The following is a 27612-nucleotide window of genomic DNA, read 5'->3' as shown; positions in this document are numbered from 1 at the left end:
CGTCAAAAATACCAAGCAAGGTGTATTCGATACTAGTAAAACATGCACTATGATTTACTAAAACATTCTAATTATAAAACACTTAACATCTAATCTAATCTAAAACATCTAATTTAAACATCTAATGTAAACATCAAATTTACTAAAACACTAATTAATTTTAAAACATTCGATACTATTCGATAATAAAACATGCCATTGTTCTGTAACCTATCCATCAAGATTCGCGGTTGTGCATTGCATTCCTTTCTCAATAAAGTTGTGAATCTTGGAAACTGAGGTGCCATTGTGCCATCGTTACCAAGGTGATTGGTAGACAAATACAAGAAGCCAAATCAAATGTGTTCTTCATTTCACGCCGTCGTGAAATGAAATTCTCGACCAATCAAAACGTTCCGTTGTTTTGCTGATGCTGCTTGCTTAGCAAACATTCACAAGAGACGCCGAAACTACCCCATGGGGGTAGTTTGATCTGGTGAAACTGGATTTTACCCCATGGGGCAGAATGGAAATCTACCCCATGCCGAAATTACCCCACTTGGTGAAACTGGGCCCAGGCGGCCCATCTGTTTGTCTTCCCCGAGGAATCGCTGAGCTGCATGAACACGCTACCCACCTGCTGGCATCACCAAGAACATGCCGCTGATGTCAAAGATGGATAGGGCCCGCAGAGTACCGGCCGAGTCGCACTTCATGGTGGTGGCGTCCCAGTACCACTGGCGATAAAAGCGGTGGACCGTCCCCGTCTCGTACATCCGCCTCATCCTGACGAGGGCGGTGGGGTGGTAAGAACAATGTGAGGCAGTGGAGAGCTTGTAAGAAGATATAGCTCTTTCTGAGACAGCGGTGAGTTGTAAGAATATTTTGGTTCAATGTGAGGTAATGGTGGTTCGTAAGAATATTTGTCTCGTTCCAAAAAAAGGCGGCGGTTTTGTAGCAACATTTGTGTTTTTAAGTTAGGCAGTGATGAGTATAAGAACGCTTATCTCAATAACAGAAAGCAGCGATATTTTTTGAAGACGTTAGTCTCAGTCGCAGACAGTCGGTTTGTTAGGAAGGGCGTCAGCTGTGTGATTCATAGTGGTGTATTGAGACCTGCAGTCGACCGTAATGAAGTCTATAGTGGAGCGACACTGATGATGCATGGCTTGCTGCTAGTGGTCATTAGGAGAGAGTGCTGAATAGGAAGAAAGGAATTGCTGATTAGTCATTAGAATCGTTTTTGTGGCGTCGTCATCTGGCATTAATGTAAATTTGCATCATAATAACAACGCTGATTGGCATGAGTTTAAATTTATATTTAAAGTACTTCAGTATTAAGTATTTTGAAATGCTCAAGTACCTATTTCAATGAAATAAAACGCGCCTTTCGTAGCAAACCAACATAATTAAATGTTGTATTATCGTTTAAGTGTTACCTTTATGGGCGGTACCTTGGTACCGCTATCCCCATGCTATCCTTAGCCAATAAATACCTAGCGCTATTTTAAAGGCTTTCTCTTTTCGCATTCAAGAAATCGCATGCGAGAGCCTATTCAAATACATTATTATTCTGCCCGCATCAATCGCATGCGGGAGGTGCGTGCGATTGATGCGAGCGTGCTTCCATGTAGGTATTTCAATTTCATTAACATGCATCTGTTGCAAAATGATGGAACGGATATTGGTCGCATCTATTGTGACACACTTAGAAGATGCTGGGCTGCTAACAGAGTATCAGCACGGATTCAGGAGGCGATTGTCCTGCGAAACACAACTAATTATGCTATGTCAGGACTTGTTGGCATCCATTGATAATAGAAAATGCATAGATTTGGCATTTATCGATTTTAGTAAAGCTTTTGATAAGGTCCCGCATTACCTTCTGATAAATAAGCTTAAAACATATAACTTAGATAAAAAAGTATTGGGATGGATCAGATCTTTCCTTAAGGATCGAACCCAGAGGGTTGTAAATGATAATTGCTTTTCTGAACCCATTAAAGTAACGTCGGGTGTACCGCAAGGAAGTGTTTTGGGTCCCATTCTATTAATTTTATATATAAATGACCTCACAGACAAAATCAATTGTTCAGTTAGATTGTATGCAGATGATGTAGTTCTCTATACACATGTTTCAGGTAACGAGACATATAATAGTGTTTTGCAGGCAAACCTTGATGAACTATCTCAATGGTGCCAAGACTCAAAAATGGTTATCAATGTTAATAAATGTGCAATCATGCGTATGTCTAGACAAAAAATGAATATAGCACCTAAATACTTTTTGAACAGCGAAGAGATTAACGTTGTTCAAGAATTCAAGTACTTGGGAGTGCATATATCTAGCAAATGTAGTTGGCAAAAACATGTAGAATATGTCGCTGGAAAAGGCAACCAAATTCTTCGATTCATTAAAAGGAATTTTAGAGACTGCCCTCAAGCTGTGAAGGAAACTGTTTTCATGTCACTAGTCAGGCCAATTTTGGAATATGCAAGCTGTGTCTGGGACCCATGTGGAGAGGGTTTAAAGAAAGAAATTGAGATGGTTCAAAGACGTGCTGCGAGATTTGTGTTGAACGATTACGAGAGATATAGCAGTGTTGATGAAATGTTAGAAAAAATTGGATGGAAAACTTTGGAAAGGCGACGTAGTGAGTCTCGACTGTGCCTTATGTTCAAAATGTTCAACGGTGAGCTATCGCAGTTATCCACAGAACTCAACAGCATCATATGCCAGCCCTCTTATGTTGGTAGGCATGATCATGAGAAAAAGATTAGAAGGGTTCAGTCTAGACTTCTCCCTTACCATCATTCATTCTTCCCTAAGACGATTAGGGAATGGAACAGACTCCCACGTAGTGTGGTTGAAGTCAATTGTTTCAAAGATTTTCAGGAACTTTTAAAGAATTGACTGGCTAAGCATTCCAAGATGTACGAAATATGAAATTATTGTGTTACCGTGATGTGACAATGTGTGTGATATCTGTGAATGTGTATGTGTAGCATGCTATTTTCATGTGCGACGACGTATAGGGTAGGGTGGTTTAACCCGCGCCCCACTGGGGTCTGCGTATAACACGCCCTACTGGGGGGGGGGGGGGGGGCTATTCATAGCCCCCCTCCTAACTCCGAAACTACTGGGCCGATCGTCAAAATTCAAACGGCGTCTGATAGCCCCGGAAAAACTGTCGAGCGAAACCTAATTTCATTGACCTCGAGGTCACCGATGACGTCACAGGTCAGGTCAAAGTAAAAATTATTAGCATTTTGGCTTCTTCACGTTTTGGGCTCTGGCCGCCGTCTTACAAGTCAGATCAGGCTCATTTTTGGTTCACACACTCGTGAACAGATGCTCTAGATACTCTGAGGGTACCAAACTTGTACTTTGATTTTCAGGTCAAGGTCAGGTCATCACAGGTCACGAAAATATTATATCATCCGTCGTTCACGTGACACATGTTTTATGGTCCATTTAGGCCAAACATTTCGAATTTGATGTCGTCTGTGTCATTCGAGGTCATTTTGAGTCAAATTTAGCTTAGGTTAGGTCACTTTCAGGTCAAAAAAGGTCAAATTTTGAAGTTAAACTTTTTCAGCAAAAAAGGTGTCTATTGGATGCAATTTGAGCTCAGGAACACGATGGTGCTATTTATATTGGCGTACGATGTCAAATTCGTGCTGAAAAATTGATTTGAAAAATTAATAATTGTTATTTTTTTGCAATAATGCGTATAACTTGGCCATTTTTGAAGATATTTAGCTAAAACTTGCTAGAGTTAGTCATAATAATGCGTTCTATCACATATATTCCGGTTTTTTCGAAAAGTCAAAAAAAATTTGAAAAAAATGTAAAAATATAAATTTTGAATTTTATTATATGAAATTTTCGAAATTTTCAAAATTTCGAAAATCCGAGATAGCAGTTTGATAGCGCAGTCTATTTTGAGTCCTCTCATGCAAAGAAATTGGATCTAGCTTAAAAACTGAGCTCTTGGGAGCGATTGCCGTGGTTCAATGTTTTGCGTCGAAATCGGCCGAACATGACGTCACTCTGACGTCATTTCCGGCCGACCTATGGTAGGTACGAAGTTCAAATTTTGACACAAGGTGTCAAATTGATGCAGCCGAAGGTACTGAAAGTTTGGCGTCGATACGTCAAGCGGTTCGGAAGTTATTGCAGAAAAACGGGAGGGGGGGGCTATAAATAGCCCCCCCCCCCCCCAGTGGGGCGCGGGTTAATTTGAATGGGGTCTAATTTGACTTCGTCGGTTGACGAAGTGGTTTGATTTGAATAGGGTGGTTTAATTTCATCACCAGGGCTTTACAGCATTTGTGATGTCTGAACTAATATACGAATATACACACAGGTATTTGGATAGGCTCTCGCATGCGATTTCCTGACTGCGAAGAGTCTGTTTCAGGCTTAACACGACTTTCCTCTTCAATTTAATCGTCTCATTGTACAGCAAAAACATATTGTTTTCTTTCACTTAGCACGCGTAAGAATCTTTGGTATACTCACACCCTATCCATTTTTGGGCGGATTTTCAGTCCTTTCTGCATGGTGAGAAAGACGGGCGTGTATCGGCCGTGCCCTGCATGGATCATTTCGGCGTTGGTTGTCACAGGTCGCATCGGCAGCGTGACCAGATCACACGCCTTGGAACCCAACAAGAAAAACGCCTGTACGAAACGACACGGTCAGCATCTGTCAGTTAAAGTCATTGAGATTTGAGCCCTACGAGTTAAAAAAAAGGCTTTCAGACATCAGTGGTAACACGTCCTTCCATTTTAAGAGTTGTCAGAAAAGCGTGTTAAATAACTTACATCTTTAAACAATCCGTCAACAAATTCCTGAGTCAGCGTAGTCCGGCTGTTTTCAAGAGCTCTTACCTGTTTTAGGTCAAACGATGTGACCGTTTTAGCGTCCAGCATTTGGTATGACGTGTTGGCTGTTAGTAACTTCATGCCCTCGTTGGCTTTTATTCGCTGAGCGATCTTCCTCAGGGAAGGATCGGGATCCGTCTGAAAGTCAAAGGTCTGTTAGAACTGACGCTTAAATGCCGCCCCACACTGGACCTCGCATGCGGGTTGCTTGCGAGTTTTTGGGTTTTCGGGTTTCTCCCAAACTGAAAAATACACTCTATGTTGAGTGACCCACACCACCATGTAACAAGCGAGTCTGCATGTTTTAGCATGCGAACCACATTGCATCACATTCCAAAAGTTGATTTTGAGTCAACTTTCGATTTTCAGCTCGCTGCGAGGGCTGCGAGTTTTGGTGTGTTTTGTTGAAGTCGAATTTTGGTTCGTTGTGCTGTTATTGCGATAATATGCAAATTTTTGAGGGTGTGCCAGCTTCACTGCATTCATGTAGTGACCATAAAAGAATGGTTTAGTCACTTCATAAATGAGTATTATACCCGCGAATCCAAAACCCGCAGACTCGCAACCCGCATGCGAAGTCCAGTGTGGGGCAGCCTTTAACTTGCTGACACGAGTTGAAGTGCCGCCGGGGGTCGTGAACAAATATGTAGAAATGACCCTTAGCATGATATTTAAGGTGCAATTTAATAAATCTTGGCTATTGCTATGACCATTCTTATTGATACTTTCTATTGAAAACGTACTTTGCTATAATTACTGGTAGTCATGCTATGCTAGTTTGATTATAGTTATTGTATGCAAACATAGTGAATGCTCTAACTGAATTTTCACCAATACGAAAATCTATAACTAGAGAGAGACCATGCCTTATATTCCCTTGTGCGTTAGTTTTTCCGCGATTACTGCGTGTCGAATTCATCAATCTAAGCAAAGGGAGTTTTCTGAAAGTACCCATATGCTAGCAACATGCCTCGTGATTATCAAGGCATTAGTGTGCACTGTGCCGTGCCCGGCGTCCGCATTGAACGGTCTTGCCTATCCATCCTTGGGTTATTGACAAATCAATAGTCGCCGCTCATAGCTTGAAGGATTATCTAAGCACAAACACTCCACTATAATCGGCGGTGGAAACCCCGTGCCCATCCATGTTACAACGAACCCTCTCAGTACGCTTGAGTGATCGCTCCACGATTGCCTATCGTTCAACTTCTGACTAATGTAACGTGTCTTGCATCACTTCTGACACGCAAACGCGAATTTATGTTTGCCTTTCTGTCTGTCCGTGTTCGAAGGCCTGTCCTACAGTTCAAGGTAGCAATATATTGTGCTTGTTTACATGCTTCATTATTGATTATTTTCATTCCTAAGAGTTATCATTTGTTTACATGCCTTACTTTAAGTATGAGCATACATAATGTGATATTCCTTCTTTCCTTCCTTCCTACTGATTTTTCTTTCGTTCCTTCCCTCTTTACCACCTTCCTCCCTCCTTCCCTTACTATCCATCCAAATCAAATCATCCCGCTCTCCCTCTCTCCCAAACCCACGCCCCCATCCACACAGACCCTCCAGTCGGAGCTGGTAGACTCCCCCCCCCAAACACACACACACACAAGCCTTCCAGTCGGAGCTGGTAAACCCATTCCCCCCCCCCCACACACACACACACCTTCCAGTCGGAGCTGGTAAACCCATTTCCCCCCCCCCACACACACACCTTCCAGTCGGAGCTGGTAAACCCATTTCCCCCCCCCCCCCACACACACACACCTTCCAGTCGGAGCTGTAGGCCACGCCCCCCCCCCCCCCCCACCTTCCAGTCGGAGCTGTAGGCCACGCCCCTCTGCATGAGCAGCGTCCAGTCGCTGCGCTCGACGAACTCCTGCACGGAGCCGACCTCCGTCCGGGTCTGCAGTACAGTCATCACGGCTACCAGCGTGGCCGTGTACTCGACGTAGACGATGTAGCTCATCAGGCGGGCAGCCATCATCACCAGCCACGGAGACCAGCGCGTCGGCGTGCTCGACCAGCCCTGATAGACGGCGGGGGAGGGAGTGAGGGGGACTCCTCAAGCACCTGTGGTAGTCGGGGTATGTGGGCCTGTGGTCCTCCCACCTCTCTGTGATGGAAGTGTTGATGATTGGGATTTGTTGTTACTGCTGACATACAATCAGCGAAAACAAGAATCATATCTCGCATGCATTTGATGTTTCTTTCCCAGAATCCTCCGGTATCTGCCTTCGTGTCAAGCCGGCGCGCTGAGACCGACCGGGCCACTCTGAGGCTACGATCGTCCCCACCTGCAGGCCCTGAGGCCGCTCTGAGGTCGCCCACCTGCAGGCTCTGAAGCCGCCCTGAGGTCGCCCACCTGCTGCACCACGCAGGCGTAGACGTGCAGGAAGCTGGAGATGACGCCGAACGTGCCGGCCTCCTCCGGGTGTCGGGGCCGGGCCAGTGACACGGTCAGCCGGAGCAGCACGGCCGCCAGCAGCATACCCACCACTGCGGGGCAGCGGGAGGGTGACGTCGGAGAGAGAGAGAGAGAGAGAGAGAGAGAGAGAGAGAGAGAGAGAGAGAGAGAGAGAGAGAGAGAGAGAGAGAGAGAGAGAGAGAGACAGAGAGACAGAGAGACAGAGAGACAGAGAGACAGAGAGACAGAGAGACAGAGAGACAGAGAGACAGAGAGACAGAGAGACAGAGAGACAGAGAGACAGAGAGACAGAGAGACAGAGAGACAGAGAGACAGAGAGACAGAGAGACAGAGAGACAGAGAGACAGAGACAGAGAGACAGAGAGACAGAGAGACAGAGAGACAGAGAGACAGAGAGACAGAGAGACAGAGAGACAGAGAGACAGAGAGACAGAGAGACAGAGAGACAGAGAGACAGAGAGACAGAGAGACAGAGAGACAGAGAGACAGAGAGACAGAGAGACAGAGAGACAGAGAGACAGAGAGACAGAGAGACAGAGAGACAGAGAGACAGAGAGACAGAGAGACAGAGAGACAGAGAGACAGAGAGACAGAGAGACAGAGAGACAGAGAGACAGAGAGACAGAGAGACAGAGAGACAGAGAGACAGAGAGACAGAGAGACAGAGAGACAGAGAGACAGAGAGACAGAGAGACAGAGAGACAGAGAGACAGAGAGACAGAGAGACAGAGAGAGAGAGAGAGAGAGAGAGAGAGAGAGAGAGAGAGAGAGAGAGAGAGAGAGAGAGAGAGAGAGAGAGAGAGAGAGAGCTAGTGTGCTTGAATGGCGGTGCTGGTGCGGTGTGTGTGTGTGACCAAAGCGTCGCTTCGCAGCCATGTAGAAGACCAAAATGATTTGGTTATGTCATCGACCTGCTGTGGCTTATTGAAACAAATAGTCGACGAGCAATTTTAACGACTATAATATTCGTTGAATATTATAATGGCTACCAGGTTACCTACTACAGCGACCGTATCCAGTAAGGATAGCGACAAAGCGAATCAGCAGCCAACAGTCTCGTCACTGACGTACCGAGGCAGATCCAGACGCCGATGTCGAACGGCTTCAGCAGCGAGTGGACGTTGGTCAGAGAGGCGCGCTTCTGTCCGGGCACGAGGAAGTCGAACCGCTGGGTGGCCACCGGCACGTGCCCGATGTAGTCGATCACGTCTCGGCGCGTCCTCCGGTAGGTCAGCGGCGCCAGGGCAATGTGCGCCGTCTGAGAACGACGAGAGAGAAGAGAGAGGAGAGGATGTCCTGTAAAACCTCTCATCTTTATCCGGATTTAGTTTCTTCAATCACTTCATCCGCCTCACTCTTAGTGTTAGCGCCCAACGATAGACGCTTCGCCACTTGGCAACACAAAGTGGGAGACGTTTGTCGGACATTGACTCAAGTTTGTCGAGCGCCTGCGACCACCAGTGGTGCGGCTGTCTGGGCCAGCTCCTCACCTTGTTGACCAGCCTGCCGACCAGTCCGCTGTACGTGCCGTCGGGCCGCTGCACGCCAAAGTCGCCCACCGTGTTGTTTGTGTCGTACACCAGCGAGACGCCCACCTCCTCTGCCAGGATCTCCAGCAGCTCCTTGAGGTAGCCGGTGACCACGCCCGGCTGGTCCGGGCTTACGAAGGTGAACGGAGGGTACTGTGCGGATAAACGGGAGAACGATCGGCGCGTGTAAAGGCTGCAAACATTTAGGTACAGTCCACACATACGGAGGTAGAGGCTCGAGAGTCGAGAACGGTATTATCTTCAAGTGGTGTTTCCTTCAAGTATTCGGTTGTTTCTCCTAAGGAGCTAGTGTTCCTCGTTTTTCGTCAGCTCACTTGATTACGTTTACGCTGGGAAGCTTTACTGGTTGAATACTTTTTAATGATTGAATGCAATTTTGTATTAACTATTAAATATCATATATGAGATAATGAGTTGTCCCTGCATTCTTTTCACACATGTGAATCCTTTTCTTGTTCTGTTGAAAACATTTTATAAACATGCATCAAATTATTTGCTCTTGAACCCCACGGTAGAACCTTTTGCGAAACATGTCTCGTCTTTCATGTATTTTTGGTAACTAAAAGACGTGACTTACATCGAAGGTGGCGACGACAAGTGTTTCGGCGTCCCCGGTGGTGTTGGACCAAGGCCCGAGCCGCTCCATGTTGGACCTCTTCTGAAGCAACTCCTGCGAGAGCGCCCTCCTCTGACGGCTCCTTCAGAAGTGTCGCCTCCCCTGTGCGACAGCGGCTCAGGCCTCCACCAACTGTCGCAGAAATGAGAGTATAGGTTAGGTGGAAGTTATTCGTATTTCGTGCCACCGCGTACCGTACATAATCCGTATCGGGTATATGATTTGCGCTCAGCGCACAATAACTGTGTTTCAGTTGTTGTGTCAAGGATATTCAAGATTTTGCTCACTTCCACTGAGGCAACGTGTGTTGCCAGTGTGTCAAAATCACGAAGGGTTTGCCGGTGTTTTGATGCGCCATTGAAATGAGCAGTGGTGACAACATGACCTTTGAGCTGTTGTGCTGCCCATTGGTCAACGTCTCATGGCACTAGCACAGCACTAGCATACGTCCCACGCCCACCAGCAGCATGTATTTCCCACCCATTACGACCGGTACCATTAGGCTGAACACCCGAGGTCCGTGCCTTTGTGCCACCTGTCTCGTCCCGACACTATCTCATAAAACATCGTCGCATGTACGACTAGTTAATTGCGTGAGCTGGCCTTTCAACGTTTTCGCGGCAGCGTTGGCGCATCGCACGATTCACACTAGGGCAAACAGTTCTCACAGGCAGACACGTGAGTCCAAACACGTGATCTGTGGCACGTTACCTGCAGGACCCAGAAAACGGCTCAGAGTCCAAACTACTTGAGCTTGGATGCAAGCTTGTTGTATTGAGGATGGTTGTTATTTGGAAACGTTTTTGAACGCAACTGGTGCTCCGAGGCAAATTTGATTGCTCCTGCTTGGTCATTGCCCTTAGGCCGTAAGTGACTTAGGGGAGAGTGGGGTAAGATGCCCAGGGTTTTGCAATGTCATATGTTATTCGAAAATGACGATCGGAAAGCAAAAACTTGGAGTTTCAACGGAAGCCGACATCATTTTTCTCAAAAAAATATCACACTTCCGTGCCTGAAATATGATAACTTTTTTGCTATTAAGCCTTTTCCTGAAGAAGTGAAAGGGGGCATCTTACCCCACTGGGTGGGAAAGACGCCCCCTGGCGTTGGGGAAGATGCCCCCTGCACTAAAAGTGACATAAATGGGCACGTGAATCGCCTGAACGAATCAGTAGTCCCTTCGAGCCTGCAGTAGACACTAAACGTCATCGTAAGGGCCCTCAAAAGTAGTAGTAATGGGCTTCAGAGGTCATCGTTAGGGCCATCATAGTCCAGCGCGGCCAAACAAGCCTCCGTGGTGGCGTTCGGAGTCCGCTGTGGGGCCCTTATAGGTCCTCATGATGCTTGAGGGCCCTCGAGCCCATCGTGGGGACCTCAGATGTCAGCGCGACCCGTGGAGTTAACGTGGGAGCCCTCAAAGGATGTCGTGAGGGGCCCTGGAGCCAATAATGGGGCCCACAGAGGCCGTCATGAGGGCTCTCAGAGTCAGATGCCGCCCAAAAAGTCGCTGTGTGGGCCGAGAGACCGGCATTGGGAGCACCCGACCGTACTGGACTCTCAATAGTCCCAGCTTTTGTCTCTCACCACAAGTATGTAATAAATGATTCGACGGGTTGCTTGAAGGACAGCCTACGGACTTAGGGGGGCGTCTTTCCCCATCAGGGCAGGGGGCATCTTACCCCAAGGTACCGAATAAACATTAAATCAGTACAATTTGTTAGCCATAAAACTACACCCTGAAACAAACTGTTTGGGACACAGTACACGCATGTTAATGTATCACGACCATAGCAAGGGACATACAAATTATTTACCTTCTTTGATATTTACAATGTTTTGACACCAAAATATTTTTCGAAAGCAGGAAATAAAAAACATGCAATCACCAGCAAGCCGTTGCCCAACTGATCTTCGCAAATTTTTGTGCAATTAACAAGGCAGGCTTCCGCTTTACGCTAAGCACATTAATTTCCAGGTTCGATTCTTTGTTTCGCCGCTAGAGGGGGTGGGGCGTCTTTCCCACCCTGGGCATCTTACCCCACTCTCCCCTACTGTAGCTAGCCGCTCATTGTTACAGCAAGGAACATGTTTAGAAGACACCAACATTATTTAATCATACCATCAGGGATCAACATTCAATTATGTTCTTAAATTGCTTTAATATTTTAACTATCATCTAAGCGGGTTGATTTTTTTTTTTGCCAACTAATCAATAGTTGAACAGAAAGTTCCGTTAAATTATGAACGGGTTTCTGACACACAGCTACTGGTCTGTTTCTAAGCTTACTTGATCCGTCCTAGCTCACTCACCACTGACTCACCAGCATTGAGCGAGTTCAATTATAGGTATGTGGCCTGAAGCTCCACTGGCCGTCGATCTGCCGGATGTTTTGTTTTGCGCTGCTTCAATGGTATTCACGGGCTCTCCTGATACACTATCATTCACTCTCTATCGTCCAGCATTCGCTTGGGTGACCCGCCGATGTGATGCTGGTGCATTATTGATGCGGTATGTAAACTACGCCGAATGCTATTTTCGCTTACACCATTCTGAAGCATAAAGATGGATAGATGGTCATCTAGTTTTGCATTTTACATGGAACATGACCATGCCAAAGACTAACAATGACATGCAAGTGATGGCTCAGGCAGCGATACTTCAAACTGACCATGCCTGAATTAAAGCTCATTTGCTCATTGCATGTCACATTGTACGGGGGTCCGACGGAATGGCCGTCAAAGTCTATAGAAACGGCACTTGCAGTATGTTTCCTAACGGTGGTCGAAACGGACTGTCCGCGGCAGTTATGGGATGAACTCACGCCTATGAAGGTTGTTGTGTTGGCTGGAAGACTGCAGGGTCCAATATTTTAACTATCGTAGAAAGGTTTGGTGCAGCACTTCTTGCCGAAGTTCAGCTGCAGAAAAGGGCTATGCTATTAAATGAAAAATGTTTCTGCACGTATTACATTCCTTCTTATATTGACAGTTCTAGGAATCATTATTCTGTTGACTCGGATACGCAGTTGCCAGCACCGGTAGGTGTTATGCCACATGCATGGCCTCGTTTCATAAGCGAGTTCGTAACTTACGCCGGTTTTTGGTCTTGTATTGCAAGTGCATGCGAAACAATAAGTTATTCCCCCTTCTCCCTTCTGTTCTTGCTTACAAGATAAATAATTTCAACGATTCAAACTATCGTCATCGCTTCACATGCACTTGCAATTCAAGACCAAAAACCGAGGTAAGTTACGGACTCACTTTATGAAACGAGGCCCATATGGATACCTTATTCCTTGGTAAATGTTATCAGAAATGTTACAGAGGATACAATAGCACGGCACTTTATAATATTGGGCCTGCAGGAGACCACGCCCAGTATGGCGGTAAGAGTATTTTCGTCCAGTAGGATTTTGGGACTCTGATAACGTCTATTTTTTATCAGCTGTGCTATTCAACAGGATAAAATATATCTTTTTAAGACCAATGGAGACCATAGACAGCTTGGCGTGTTTTCCACGTCCCGGAGTCTCTATACACGGTCATCGAACCCATGAAGAGCGCTGTAATTCCTGCGGCGAACCATATTTTTCGGCGGCACTTGACGGCCATTTGTGGGACGTGTAATTGACAGCTCGGCCGTGGATATTTGACTGAGGTGTTTGATGGAACACGGCGCAGGTGCACTGTTCACAGCTCCGTGCTGCGTAAAGACAACGCGGGGTCTTTTGTAAGCAGTGACGTAGGTATTTGCGGGACACTTAAAACGTTTAACCCGCCCCCTGCTGGAGGGGGGGGGCTGGAAAACCCCCTGCGGTTTTTCGCGAATATCTCAGAAACGGCAGCGCTGAGTGCCGCCGTTTTTGGAACACGTAATCATACATCTTTCCCGCACATGCTTTGAAAAAATTCAGACCAAGGTCATCCAAGTTTAGCTCACTAGGTCACGCCAAGTGACCTCACCTCAAAAGTTTCAATGCCTGCCATTATTACACCGAGTGACCGACGACTCTGAAACTTTCAGCAATTGATAAGAGCAACAATATGCATACAATTTATATCTCGGCATTTCGATATCGGTGGACTGAGATCAGGTCAATTTTGCGATCTCTACTATAAGTCAATGGGAAAAAATTGAAAGGCGCCTCTTTTGGACGGACGTCATTCTAAACACTATCAAACACCGAATTACAAATACAAATGACACACTGAACGGGAAAATGGCACCTGTGACCCCTCGCTACGTCCCTGAGGTCATCTCAGGACTCAGGTAACGAATGGCGTCTAACAGTCTTTCGCTAATAACTTCTTATATAGGCACGCTAGAGCGATGAAAACGCTTAAGATGTATTCGGCTCGACGATACGAATCGGCTGATATGCAACATGACCTTTTTCGGTCAGGTCATGACTTTGACCTGAGGTCAAATTTTCAATTTGACCTTTCAAGGTCAACTTATATTTCATTCGACGCGCCTCGACAAGAGGAAGACGATGCTGGCAAAAATAATGTCGTGACTCTCTTGAATCAGAAGTTATTGAAAAAAATATTTTTCTTAAAAACGGCTTTTTCAGTTTTTGCTCTCGGGTAAACTGTTGACCTGACATCAAATATAGGGGACATTGCAGAAAGTGGGTTAAAAGGGCTATCGAATGCGCTTTTCTGCGGCGCTGTAGCTCTATGGATTCTCGAGTTATGTGCCGATGTTTCAAATGATGTTAAAATAGGCAACATCGTACCCTTGATGGCCTCTGGTGCCCTGGCGTTTGACCCGACCTAAGAAATGACTTCAGTGTTTTCGTCCTTATTTTGGACGTACTTTCGAATGCCGCTTACTGCGTGTCGCCAAGTGACCCAGGAGCCGAGTTAGAGGGGAGGAGGGGATGTTCAAACTCTTTTCAGCAGGGCGTGGAAATTCAGGACCCCCGCGGGGCGTGGGAGAAGGAACAACATGTTTGTTGTTCTAGCTAGATGCCAAAGCAAATTATAAACAAAGAAAATTATAAGCGAGGAAACATACAGCGCTTCTTACTGAAGAAACATGAATTAAAAACGGATGAAAGAAACAGAAACACACAGTGGTTTAATTACTGAAAAATCAGTCATTTTAGGTGGTTTTAAATAGGTATGTAACAGCATCCTTTACAAAATTAACAAAATTCATATTCAGCTCCGCATACTTACCCACCCTAAGGGCTGGACGGTAGTGATTACGGTGCCCAGAGCTGAGAGTGATGTGCCGCTAATGCCACAATAAGGCTGAAGGTGGCGCTGCTGGTGCCGAGTACCGGCTTCTGCACCTCTTGGGCTGCAGCTCTGCAGGTATTGAGTAGCAGTTGCTAGTGATAGCTCTGCTACTTTTTGGTAGCTGCTGTGCTGTATCAGCAGCAGCAGCTACAGCATCAGGCGCTACAGCTATCAGCCGGTACAGCAGCTCTGCCGGTACTAAACAGCAGATCTTCCAGTACCGGACAGACAGGATCCTGGCACCGAGCAGCAGCTGTTCGGGCCGTGCCGCTGTCTGCCGGCCGTGCTGCAGCGACTGGACGACACCCAGTGGCTGCAGGTGGTACACTGGACGACACCCACCAGGCACGAGGTGCTAGTGGTAGGTGCTCAGAGGCCCGCCGACGAAGCGCACCACGGTGGGACGTTATTGGTCGCCAGCCTGCCGCTCCCACGGCGCGTCATCGCGGCACACATACAGAGGTACCTAAACAGTATACACAGCACGTGCAGTGAACACCTATGGCAGGCCGACAAGCCCCCAATGAGCTGCTGTGGACAACAACACACGGTGGGGGTGCCCCGCCCCAAACTGGAGGCTATTGACATGACCTGGTACTTCCCCTGGTCAGACCCGTTGTTTGCAGCCGAAGTAGAGTACAATAGAAAGGATGAAAATAAATCTTGGTTACGCTGCCTTTCGACATATCATAGGTCACATTTACATACATGCCTACTTCTTGGACCAACCCAAGGACCTACAGGGTGTCCCAAAATTAATGTCACACCCTCCCGCAACCTTTGTTTTGCCTTCTACTGCGCAATATCAATATAATTTCACCGGTACTGGCTCCCAGACCATATTGGCCACATTCTAGTCACGTGACCTTCGAATTTTTGTGACCCTGAAATCCTAGCATTCTGGGAGAAGGACAAATGGCCGGTGAATAGCCCCGACCTGTCGCCGATAGAAAATCTTTGGGCGATCGTCCTGTAAGAGGCGAGCGAAACGGCACCAGGATAACCTGAACGCACGCTGACCAGGAACGTTCGATCTGTCTGGTCCAAGATCAGTCCACAGAAGCTAGACATGTTGATGTCTGATGTCCCGGACCGTATGCTTGCCCGCATCAGGGAGAAGGTGGGATGCATATGTAAGAAAAGCGCGCCTCTCATGTTTGTTATTTTCATGAAATTGACGCTGGAAAGGTGTGACATTATTTTTGGGACACCCTGTACCTATCTAACATAATTCGCTATTCATCATCTACCTACGTTGTTCTTTATTTTGTGATTTCTTTATCTAATATTCGTATGCATATTTAAATTATTAATGCTGGTTCATGCGCTTATTCATTAGCACAAATGAAATGTTTAAATGAACATGAAGAAACATTTACCATTGATGTCTGGTATCCTCAGCCCTCACCGCCGGCCGTATTTCCAAGACTTGCCGTGCGATGGCGCCACTGTGGAGCTGGCCGTACGGCGCCACCTGCGTCAGTAAGTGGGAGATACCTACCTTGAACCTTCTTTGGCAGACGAGTTGGAGAAGTCGGGATACTTACTGATAATTTGTTCTCTTTAGTTCATTTGAGATTCTAACCATGTTGGTTTGGCATTAGTTCAGGGTGAATAACACAGCATTAGCATTAGGCGCAGGTGTCCCGAATAGCGACAACTACTATATTTATCCGTGTGTTGATCTTCACATTCGTCAATTCTAGGCGACCATTGTCCATTTGGTACGTCATATAAAAATGATGAGTACGTAAGTACATGGACAATAACATTGTATCGTAACTCACGTTATTTGGGCAGCACGCCCACCATTAACTCAATTTGGAAGAGCTTCATTCCATACGGTACCTATGTCATAGCTTCCTACTGATGTGGTACTACGCAAAGCTAGTCCATAACAGTAGCCTAATCCTGCTTATCAAGCTCCTCCACATATTTGAGATCGGTGCCTTTCATTTTCTGCGCCATCCACTTGTCGAACTTCTCCGTCATCTCAGGGGTGAAGTGGTTCTTCCAGTCACCCGTCTTCCCCTTCCTGATGAAGCTGCCCTGGTCCTTGTTGACCATACCATGCGTCGATTTTTCCATGTTGACGTACGGATTCTTTTTGAAGTTGTCGATGTGCAGGTGGCTGGCCAGCTTGTCGATCTGCTCCTCGCTGTAGGACTTGCCGAGGAAGGCCGCCACCTTTCGCAGCTGCGCCCTCAGGTCCTTCTTCATGTCCTCAAAGAAGAGGAAGCACATGTTGGGGTGGTGCCGCAGGTTCCACGCCTCGATCATGTGCTCGATGAACGGAGTCTCCACGATGGTCTCGTTCATAAAGTGCTCCACGAAGAGCTGAAAAACAAACAAACACCCCACTCAGCGACAAAAACTCGACGAGAATTTGACGAAAGCAGCTTCCCGGGAGTTGGTCTCCGGTCCAGCCATCGGTCTATGGCGTCATACGAAAACGTTCTCAGGCAATAAAAAAGCTATTTTGCACGCATTGCCGGTGACAGCATGTTGCTGGAATAGGTATACGTAATGTTTTCCATTCATCCAACACTCCAAGGCAGCATTAAGCATGATTTGGGTTTTATATAGTCTCGTTTTTTTATAGCAAATATCTGCTCCCCTGCCACATATGTACCAGGCTCACGTTTGTTAAGAAACTATTACATGGTATTCGTAAAACTAAATTTTGTCTTGAAAACATGGGTTTAGCTGAAAGCAGTTCGGTGTAATAACTAAGATTCTTTCTTCGAATAATATCTAGTGTTGTTTTGTATTGTATTGGACCTAATCGTGGCAAACCGATCCATCCGAAAATGACTATTTTTGGCTGCGGAGTGAAGTGTTCATTCTACTTTCAAGGCAATATACCAGCGCTATCGGAGTTCGAGTGGCACTATCCGTATCTTACAGATTGACCACAGTCCAAATACGATGCTTCAAGAGCGCACGGGCGCACACACTGGTCAGTGGTCACTATCTACGGGTACGAGGATCACTGGTGCAAAATTTGTTTTGAAATTTCATGGCTCTCTTCCGTTTTTTTTTTTTCAACTTTGCACATACATGAGCTAGTACAGTCTGTCTTAAAAGTACCGCGCAAAGTGACGGTGGATCCATCAAACCTGACCGAGGAAGGGCCTGCTGAATTTGAAAGTTACCGAAACAATTGACCTGGGGAATGGACGAGGATGTCAATTGCTTCGGTGACTCAAATTCAGCAAGCCCTTCCTCGGTCAGGCTTGATGGATCCACCGTCACTTTGCGTGGTACTTTTAAGACAGACTGTACATTTACTTACTCAAATCATCCAACGAACTATAATTTTGTCTCCCGCCGAGCCTCCAGATCACCCACCTCCAGGTCCCCGAAGTATCCGTGCCCGCGCAGCAGCCGGTTGTGGTGGTAGTAGGAGACACACGCGTCCTTGGGGTTCCTGGCCACGTACACCACCTTGCACGTGTCCAGGAGGCGCGGGTTGTTCAGCGACATGGGCAGGTGCGACTTGACGAAGCGCGGCGAGGGGCGGTTCGGGTCTCCGCCGAACTTCTTCACGTCTATCGGAGGGGCGCCGGCGGGCGCCATTTTGGCGTAGCCATCCTGGTCCAAAATGGCACTGATCTCGATGAAGTTCCATCTGTGAGCAAGTAGGTAATGTTCATTGTCCATGATAACATGCGTGCAGGAAACGATTAGCATGCGTGATGGTGTCTTATTGCTTGAACCAGTACATCCCTAATGACATGAATCTTAATGAAATTCTTTTACATCGTTACTTAATATGAACGCGAGTAAAAGTATAGCTTCTTTAATAACGAACTACTAACTAATCAAGGATAACTTACTGTTCTCAATCGATAGAACGGCCATTTTCAAGTAAGAAAAAACAACGTTAATATCAAACGTTATATTTTAGGCCGGCACTCACCTGTCAGGCATAAGGGGCGTCTTGGCTCCCTCGTAGTCCAGGTCGTTGGCGATAAGCCAGATCATCTCCTGACTCCAAGTGGTCCCACACTTTGGAGGCGTTACTACCCAGACGTCACGAGGGTCCAGGGGGTAGTTGTACAGATTCTCCATTTCCTCTTCGGTCACCGACCCCGCCAGCTTGAAGTTCCAGTGGTTGCAAGAGGCGAGGCCATTCGGATAGCCCTCGAAGTCTTTGGCGATCTTTTTCTGTACATCGTCTTCAAGAGGACGGATCTTGAAGGGAAATGAAACTCGTTCAGAAGACATCTGTGAAAATCATGTGCTAATGTTATGGCCTGGAATAAATTACGTGCAATTCTATAAAACGGAAAAAATTAACCCCGCCCTGGTGGGGTCTGTTTATAACGCGACCTGGTGGGGGGGGGGGGCTATTTTTTGCCCCCCCCCCTCGTATCTCCGAAACTACTGGACGGACGGATCCGCAAAATTCAAACGGCGTTCGATAGCCCTGTCAAATTTGTTGAGGGAAACCAAATTTCATTGACCTCGGGGTCACCGATGACGTCACAGGTCAGGTCAAAGATGAAATGTTTCACCGTTTACGGGTCTTCTAGGGAATGCGCTATAACACCGAAGAAAACGCATTTTGTCGAGAATCAGCGATAGGGCGTCAGGTGCCTAGTACATATGTTGCTATAAGAGGTCACTGACAATACCAGGTCAGGTCACAGGTCAAGTCACTAAGGGTCACAGGTCAGGTCACATGAACCTAACTTTAGGTACTATGGTTGTGCGATGCATGTTTTATGGCCAATTTTTCATTTCCAACTCAATGGTGTTGGTTATAAGACTATCAGGTACGGCTTAGGTCACTTTCTGGTGAAGGTCAGGTCAAGGTCAGGTCAAAAAATGTCAAATTTTAAAGTTGATAGTTTTGCATAAAATGGGTATTTATTCGATGCAGCTCGTCACGGGGAGTCTAATGGTGGTCTTTGTTTTGCGCTACGGGGTCTAGAATTGCTAAAAATTGAGTTTGAAATTTGACGTCATCAATTTTGAACAGTTTTTTCGCTATAACTTCGCCAAAAAAGAGGTATCAATCTGAAATTTGGTATGTAGATAGAAGGCGGTAAGAACTATCACATATGTTCCGGTTTTTGCGAAATTCGAAAAAAAAACTTTTTGATTTTTCGGCTATTATATTCAAAAAATATGTTTTTTGATTTTTTTTGGGTCAAAATCCAAACATTTTAAAAATCCGAGAAAGCAGTTTTGTAGCCCTGTCAATTCTACAGCTTTTATGTCTTTATCGTTTTTCTGTATTTGCAAAGCTATAGGTAGGCCTGACAGCTCTTCCCGCGAAACCCTTTTTGGGTCGAAAACGCCAGGACGTCACTCTGACGTCATTTCTGGCCAACCTATCATAGCCTTTGGAAAAAATTTTTGGTCACAATGTGTAAAATTGATGTCCGGGAGGGTACTGAAAGTTTGGTGACGATCGGCGCAGCGGTTCTGGAGATATATCGAAAAGTCTGGAGGGGGGCAAAAAATAGCCCCCACCAGGGCGCGGGTTAAGTACCATTTCTATAGGGTTGATCGTCGAAGGCGCAAGGATGCGTTCTTATAGACTGACGAAATAACATCGTAAAAGGCATTCGTGGATGAATCGGCTCACGCTTTTCTACAGACAATTATTTGCGTATTTTGAGAATCTACTCTAGATGCTTCTGCGTTAGTTTGATGCCTGTAATTTTTATGTTTGTTCAGCTACCGCTGCGCAGAGTTCTATTGCACAGTCATCGATACAGCTCTTTTCCTGAAATTACTAGCTTACGGGGTAAGACAACATATCAATTGCTTCATCGTAGTTGTTTTCATTTAGTTAGTAGTTAGTTGCTTTCATTTCATTTAGTTTAGTGTTTGATTTCCGAAAACTGAGCTACTCAACTCACATTAGTTCAATATAGCTTCATTATTGAAAACATGCCTGTTACCAATTTTAAGTCACTTCATAAAGTGATAAAATAGGACGATATACTGACCCTGGCGTTTGTCTGTCGGCTCCTCGCTGGTGACTGCTCCCTCTCTGGTATCGGGTCGGCACTGTTGGGGGGCGTTCCTCTCTCCGGCTCTGTCAGAGGACGCTGCTCTCTGGCGGCGGCCCGTCTCCGTCTGACGGGGCTCCGAGCCGGCGCTAGTGTGACCCTGAGCTCCGATAACCGCCCAGCGGCGCCGCCAGTCACGGTCCCCCTCGCCCCGGTACATACACGAGTACCGTCAACCTGACTCGGCTCGCACCGAACGTGCCCAGTCATCACGACTGTAGAAACGAGTTGGAGTGGGAGGGTCAGGAAGGGGGCGGGTCCGTGGTTCAATAGCCAGAGATAACCATAGTTTCATCCGCGCGTGGTGTGGCTCCGCTCGCGTACGTAATGGGGGGGGGGGGGTAGTGAGGTGTTCAGTATCGCATATGATCGCTCAAACTGTTTTTCACTCGCTGTTAGTGTCTGTCGCTGATCCCGCTACAGTTAATGTACATACGACCATGCGATCGCGGACGGCGACAAGTTGATAGCTGTCGCTAGCTGATATTGTGGAGTTAGTGGGAGGCAAATAAGACACTCGTGACTCGACACTCGTTAAGATTACGCTTTATCTTACCGAGCGTAACGTTAGCGAGACCAAGCTGCTGACGCAATCTTCCGGAGTCAAGGTCTTATGCTTTTTTACTGATGTAATAAAACGGTGCCGCAGTGAGCCGTCGAATTTGAGACAGAGACAGCTTTGAGGAAAAGCCGACAAAATTTCGACTTGGGTGTATCCAAAGCCTTTTTCTTCTTGTCTTCCCTGTTCACTAACTCCCAAATTTCGGAGGTCAGATTTACGCGCAATTAAACTTGACATATGGATAATCTTCCATTTTTCACAGGTTGTAAGCTGCCAGAATGTTAGTCTTGCTGCATTGCACAGGTAAGGTGACGCAACCGTGTCTGTGGCCCTACGTTCACCAAAGACTCGCTTAAAGGGAATATACCACCTTCTTTAGATTAGTTTTTTGCAATTAATTTTTTATTTCTATGCTCAAAATGATCAGAAAATAAAATAAAAACCTTTTTATAAAAAGGATTATTTTCTATATTTTATGAGAAGAACTAGATTCTATATAAAATAATTTTTTAACGGGGAACCTTATTACGCGTTGACTGCAAGCATAGTTCAAACCTAGCATGCGTAGTTCAAACCTACGCATGCTGCGTTGGCTGTTAACAGCATGCTGATTGGCTGACGATGACGTGGCTGCATTCTGGGTGCCTATTTCTTCTACAAGGCACGCTTCCCTCTACAAGGCACTTTTTCTTTCGGGACGAGAAATGGAATATCTTTGCCTAGGGTGATCGCCGGGGTGTAAAAGCTTCTGATTTGTGCTAGTCTCAACTCAAGCTACAAAACTGATATTCCAGTTCAAAACCCAATGTTAAAGGTGATAGGTACATTTCCTTTAAAGCCGTTACAAGCGACCAATTTATTCCGCATTCCGGTACCTTGCAGAAAAGACGCTCAACATAGGTACCTACATGTTGAGATTGCAATATAAGGTTAGAATGGAAGACGTACAGGGTATAATGGAAGCGCACAGTACCTATACCTGCATTGTTTACTAGAACTTCTTATAACAGACATGAGCCTTTTACATGCGGACGGTAAATATTGCATTGTTACTCCTGTTATACTGCACATGATCATGGCTCGTTTCGCAGCTATGTCCATTGAATTTCTTTTCACGCAAAATTAATTTATTGGTTACACCGTCATTGTCATGGTAATAGCATGTCACTAATTGATGCATAAACAAATGATATATTAATGCATTTTTATTACACAGTATTTACTACACAGCCGTCTATCACACTACTCCATAACACAGTCCTTATAATGTAAAAGTCATGAGTTGGTTCCTCTCAAAAGACCCTAAGCTCCAATCAATTGATCCCTTCCTTGTTTCAAAAATCGCTGTCACGATGATGCATGCTCTACTCATACACAGAACTAAATCCGTCTCTAATCCTGATGATCCAGCTCCTCCACGTATTTGAGGTCGCAGCCTTTCATTTTCTGCGCCATCCACTTGTCGAACTTCTCAGTCATCTCGGAGGTGAAGTGGTTCTTCCAGTCGCCTGTTTTACCCTTGCGGATAAAAGACCCGCGGTCAGTGTTAACCGCTCCAGACGCGTTTATGTGCTCCATGTTGACGTACGGATTCTTTTTGAAGTTGTCGATGTGCAGGTGGCTGGCCAGCTTGTCGATCTGCTCCTCGCTGTAGGACTTGCCGAGGAAGGCCGCCACCTTTCGCAGCTGCGCCCTCAGGTCCTTCTTCATGTCCTCAAAGAAGAGGAAGCACATGTTGGGGTGGTGCCGCAGGTTCCACGCCTCGATCATGTGCTCGATGAACGGAGTCTCCACGATGGTCTCGTTCATAAAGTGCTCCACGAAGAGCTGAAAAACAAACAAACACCCCACTCAGCGACAAAAACTCGACGAGAATTTGACGAAAGCAGCTTCCCGGGAGTTGGTCTCCGGTCCAGCCATCGGTCTATGGCGTCATACGAAAACGTTCTCAGGCAATAAAAAAGCTATTTTGCACGCATTGCCGGTGACAGCATGTTGCTGGAATAGGTATACGTAATGTTTTCCATTCATCCAACACTCCAAGGCAGCATTAAGCATGATTTGGGTTTTTATATAGTCTCGTTTTTTTATAGCAAATATCTGCTCCCCTGCCACATATGTACCAGGCTCACGTTTGTTAAGAAACTATTACATGGTATTCGTAAAACTAAATTTTGTCTTGAAAATACATGGGTTTAGCTGAAAGCAGTTCGGTGTAATAACTAAGATTCTTTCTTCGAATAATATCTAGTGTTGTTTTGTATTGTATTGGACCTAATCGTGGCAAACCGATCCATCCGAAAATGACTATTTTTGGCTGCGGAGTGAAGTGTTCATTCTACTTTCAAGGCAATATACCAGCGCTATCGGAGTTCGAGTGGCACTATCCGTATCTTACAGATTGACCACAGTCCAAATACGATGCTTCAAGAGCGCACGGGCGCACACACTGGTCAGTGGTCACTATCTACGGGTACGAGGATCACTGGTGCAAAATTTGTTTTGAAATTTCATGGCTCTCTTCCGTTTTTTTTTTTTCAACTTTGCACATACATGAGCTAGTACAGTCTGTCTTAAAAGTACCGCGCAAAGTGACGGTGGATCCATCAAACCTGACCGAGGAAGGGCCTGCTGAATTTGAAAGTTACCGAAACAATTGACCTGGGGAATGGACGAGGATGTCAATTGCTTCGGTGACTCAAATTCAGCAAGCCCTTCCTCGGTCAGGCTTGATGGATCCACCGTCACTTTGCGTGGTACTTTTAAGACAGACTGTACATTTACTTACTCAAATCATCCAACGAACTATAATTTTGTCTCCCGCCGAGCCTCCAGATCACCCACCTCCAGGTCCCCGAAGTATCCGTGCCCGCGCAGCAGCCGGTTGTGGTGGTAGTAGGAGACACACGCGTCCTTGGGGTTCCTGGCCACGTACACCACCTTGCACGTGTCCAGGAGGCGCGGGTTGTTCAGCGACATGGGCAGGTGCGACTTGACGAAGCGCGGCGAGGGGCGGTTCGGGTCTCCGCCGAACTTCTTCACGTCTATCGGAGGGGCGCCGGCGGGCGCCATTTTGGCGTAGCCATCCTGGTCCAAAATGGCACTGATCTCGATGAAGTTCCATCTGTGAGCAAGTAGGTAATGTTCATTGTCCATGATAACATGCGTGCAGGAAACGATTAGCATGCGTGATGGTGTCTTATTGCTTGAACCAGTACATCCCTAATGACATGAATCTTAATGAAATTCTTTTACATCGTTACTTAATATGAACGCGAGTAAAAGTATAGCTTCTTTAATAACGAACTACTAACTAATCAAGGATAACTTACTGTTCTCAATCGATAGAACGGCCATTTTCAAGTAAGAAAAAAACAACGTTAATATCAAACGTTATATTTTAGGCCGGCACTCACCTGTCAGGCATAAGGGGCGTCTTGGCTCCCTCGTAGTCCAGGTCGTTGGCGATAAGCCAGATCATCTCCTGACTCCAAGTGGTCCCACACTTTGGAGGCGTTACTACCCAGACGTCACGAGGGTCCAGGGGGTAGTTGTACAGATTCTCCATTTCCTCTTCGGTCACCGACCCCGCCAGCTTGAAGTTCCAGTGGTTGCAAGAGGCGAGGCCATTCGGATAGCCCTCGAAGTCTTTGGCGATCTTTTTCTGTACATCGTCTTCAAGAGGACGGATCTTGAAGGGAAATGAAACTCGTTCAGAAGACATCTGTGAAAATCATGTGCTAATGTTATGGCCTGGAATAAATTACGTGCAATTCTATAAAACGGAAAAAATTAACCCGCGCCCTGGTGGGGTCTGTTTATAACGCGACCTGGTGGGGGGGGGCTATTTTTTTGCCCCCCCCCCTCGTATCTCCGAAACTACTGGACGGATCCGCAAAATTCAAACGGCGTTCGATAGCCCTGTCAAATTTGTTGAGGGAAACCAAATTTCATTGACCTCGGGGTCACCGATGACGTCACAGGTCAGGTCAAAGATGAAATGTTTCACCGTTTACGGGTCTTCTAGGGAATGCGCTATAACACCGAAGAAAACGCATTTTGTCGAGAATCAGCGATAGGGCGTCAGGTGCCTAGTACATATGTTGCTATAAGAGGTCACTGACAATACCAGGTCAGGTCACAGGTCAAGTCACTAAGGGTCACAGGTCAGGTCACATGAACCTAACTTTAGGTACTATGGTTGTGCGATGCATGTTTTATGGCCAATTTTTCATTTCCAACTCAATGGTGTTGGTTATAAGACTATCAGGTACGGCTTAGGTCACTTTCTGGTGAAGGTCAGGTCAAGGTCAGGTCAAAAAATGTCAAATTTTAAAGTTGATAGTTTTGCATAAAATGGGTATTTATTCGATGCAGCTCGTCACGGGGAGTCTAATGGTGGTCTTTGTTTTGCGCTACGGGGTCTAGAATTGCTAAAAATTGAGTTTGAAAATTTGACGTCATCAATTTTGAACAGTTTTTTCGCTATAACTTCGCCAAAAAAGAGGTATCAATCTGAAATTTGGTATGTAGATAGAAGGCGGTAAGAACTATCACATATGTTCCGGTTTTTGCGAAATTCGAAAAAAAAAACTTTTTTGATTTTTCGGCTATTATATTCAAAAAATATGTTTTTTGATTTTTTTTGGGTCAAAATCCAAACATTTTAAAAATCCGAGAAAGCAGTTTTGTAGCCCTGTCAATTCTACAGCTTTTATGTCTTTATCGTTTTTCTGTATTTGCAAAGCTATAGGTAGGCCTGACAGCTCTTCCCGCGAAACCCTTTTTTGGGTCGAAAACGCCAGGACATGACGTCACTCTGACGTCATTTCTGGCCAACCTATCATAGCCTTTGGAAAAAATTTTTGGTCACAATGTGTAAAATTGATGTCCGGGAGGGTACTGAAAGTTTGGTGACGATCGGCGCAGCGGTTCTGGAGATGTATCGAAAAGTCTGGAGGGGGGCAAAAAATAGCCCCCCACCAGGGCGCGGGTTAAGTACCATTTCTATAGGGTTGATCGTCGAAGGCGCAAGGATGCGTTCTTATAGACTGACGAAATAACATCGTAAAAGGCATTCGTGGATGAATCGGCTCACGCTTTTCTACAGACAATTATTTGCGTATTTTGAGAATCTACTCTAGATGCTTCTGCGTTAGTTTGATGCCTGTAATTTTTTATGTTTGTTCAGCTACCGCTGCGCAGAGTTCTATTGCACAGTCATCGATACAGCTCTTTTCCTGAAATTACTAGCTTACGGGGTAAGACAACATATCAATTGCTTCATCGTAGTTGTTTTCATTTAGTTAGTAGTTAGTTGCTTTCATTTCATTTAGTTTAGTGTTTGATTTCTCCGAAAACTGAGCTACTCAACTCACATTTAGTTCAATATAGCTTCATTATTGAAAACATGCCTGTTACCAATTTTAAGTCACTTCATAAAGTGATAAAATAGGACGATATACTGACCCTGGCGTTTGTCTGTCGGCTCCTCGCTGGTGACTGCTCCCCTCTCTGGTATCGGGTCGGCACTGTTGGGGGGCGTTCCTCTCTCCCGGCTCTGTCAGAGGACGCTGCTCTCTGGCGGCGGCCCGTCTCCGTCTGACGGGGCTCCGAGCCGGCGCTAGTGTGACCCTGAGCTCCGATAACCGCCCAGCGGCGCCGCCAGTCACGGTCCCCCTCGCCCCGGTACATACACGAGTACCGTCAACCTGACTCGGCTCGCACCGAACGTGCCCAGTCATCACGACTGTAGAAACGAGTTGGAGTGGGAGGGTCAGGAAGGGGGCGGGTCCGTGGTTCAATAGCCAGAGATAACCATAGTTTCATCCGCGCGTGGTGTGGCTCCGCTCGCGTACGTAATGGGGGGGGGGGGGGGTAGTGAGGTGTTCAGTATCGCATATGATCGCTCAAACTGTTTTTCACTCGCTGTTAGTGTCTGTCGCTGATCCCGCTACAGTTAATGTTACATACGACCATGCGATCGCGGACGGCGACAAGTTGATAGCTGTCGCTAGCTGATATTGTGGAGTTAGTGGGAGGCAAATAAGACACTCGTGACTCGACACTCGTTAAGATTACGCTTTATCTTACCGAGCGGTAACGTTAGCGAGACCAAGCTGCTGACGCAATCTTCCGGAGGTCAAGGTCTTATGCTTTTTTACTGATGTAATAAAAACGGTGCCGCAGTGAGCCGTCGAATTTGAGACAGAGACAGCTTTGAGGAAAAGCCGACAAAATTTCGACTTGGGTGTATCCAAAGCCTTTTTTCTTGTCTTTCCCTGTTCACTAACTCCCAAATTTCGGGA

General features: G+C 46.2%; 2 protein-coding genes across 4 annotated transcripts; both read right to left on the bottom strand.

Moving 5' to 3' along the window:
- Positions 1-4693: 4693 nt before the first annotated feature.
- On the bottom strand, positions 4694-9496 carry LOC122385037 (glutamate receptor ionotropic, delta-2-like). The gene is made up of 7 exons (XM_043372999.1): positions 9428-9496; positions 8791-8982; positions 8372-8558; positions 7238-7371; positions 6683-6901; positions 4876-5007; positions 4694-4720 (listed from the first exon to the last, which is right to left on the bottom strand). The coding sequence occupies exons 1-7, from the start codon at positions 9494-9496 to the stop codon at positions 4694-4696; spliced, it is 960 nt and encodes a 319-aa protein (XP_043228934.1).
- Positions 9497-16338: 6842 nt separating this feature from the next.
- LOC122385063 (sulfotransferase family cytosolic 1B member 1-like) lies at positions 16339-26938 on the bottom strand. 3 transcript variants are annotated; one of them, XM_043373048.1, is made up of 5 exons: positions 26774-26933; positions 24721-25028; positions 24149-24428; positions 22883-23131; positions 16339-16801 (listed from the first exon to the last, which is right to left on the bottom strand). In XM_043373048.1, the coding sequence occupies exons 2-5, from the start codon at positions 25026-25028 to the stop codon at positions 16619-16621; spliced, it is 1020 nt and encodes a 339-aa protein (XP_043228983.1). In that variant the 5' UTR covers positions 26774-26933; the 3' UTR covers positions 16339-16618. The 3 variants fall into 3 exon arrangements, with proteins under 3 accessions (XP_043228983.1, XP_043228984.1, XP_043228982.1); XM_043373049.1 differs by lacking the exons at positions 22883-23131; positions 24149-24428; positions 24721-25028; positions 26774-26933 and adding exons at positions 18065-18344; positions 18636-18943; positions 20680-20806 and having other exon boundaries at positions 16342-17050; XM_043373047.1 differs by lacking the exon at positions 16339-16801 and having other exon boundaries at positions 22232-23131; positions 26774-26938.
- Between the last annotated feature and the right edge of the window lie 674 nt (positions 26939-27612).

The sequence above is a fragment of the Amphibalanus amphitrite genome, unplaced genomic scaffold, assembly GCF_019059575.1.
Source record: "Amphibalanus amphitrite isolate SeventyFive unplaced genomic scaffold, NRLGWU_Aamphi_draft 000206F_arrow, whole genome shotgun sequence".
NCBI lineage: Eukaryota > Metazoa > Arthropoda > Thecostraca > Balanomorpha > Balanidae > Amphibalanus > Amphibalanus amphitrite.
Note: the sequence above shows the minus strand (reverse complement) of the source record. Positions and strands in the feature narration are given on the sequence as shown.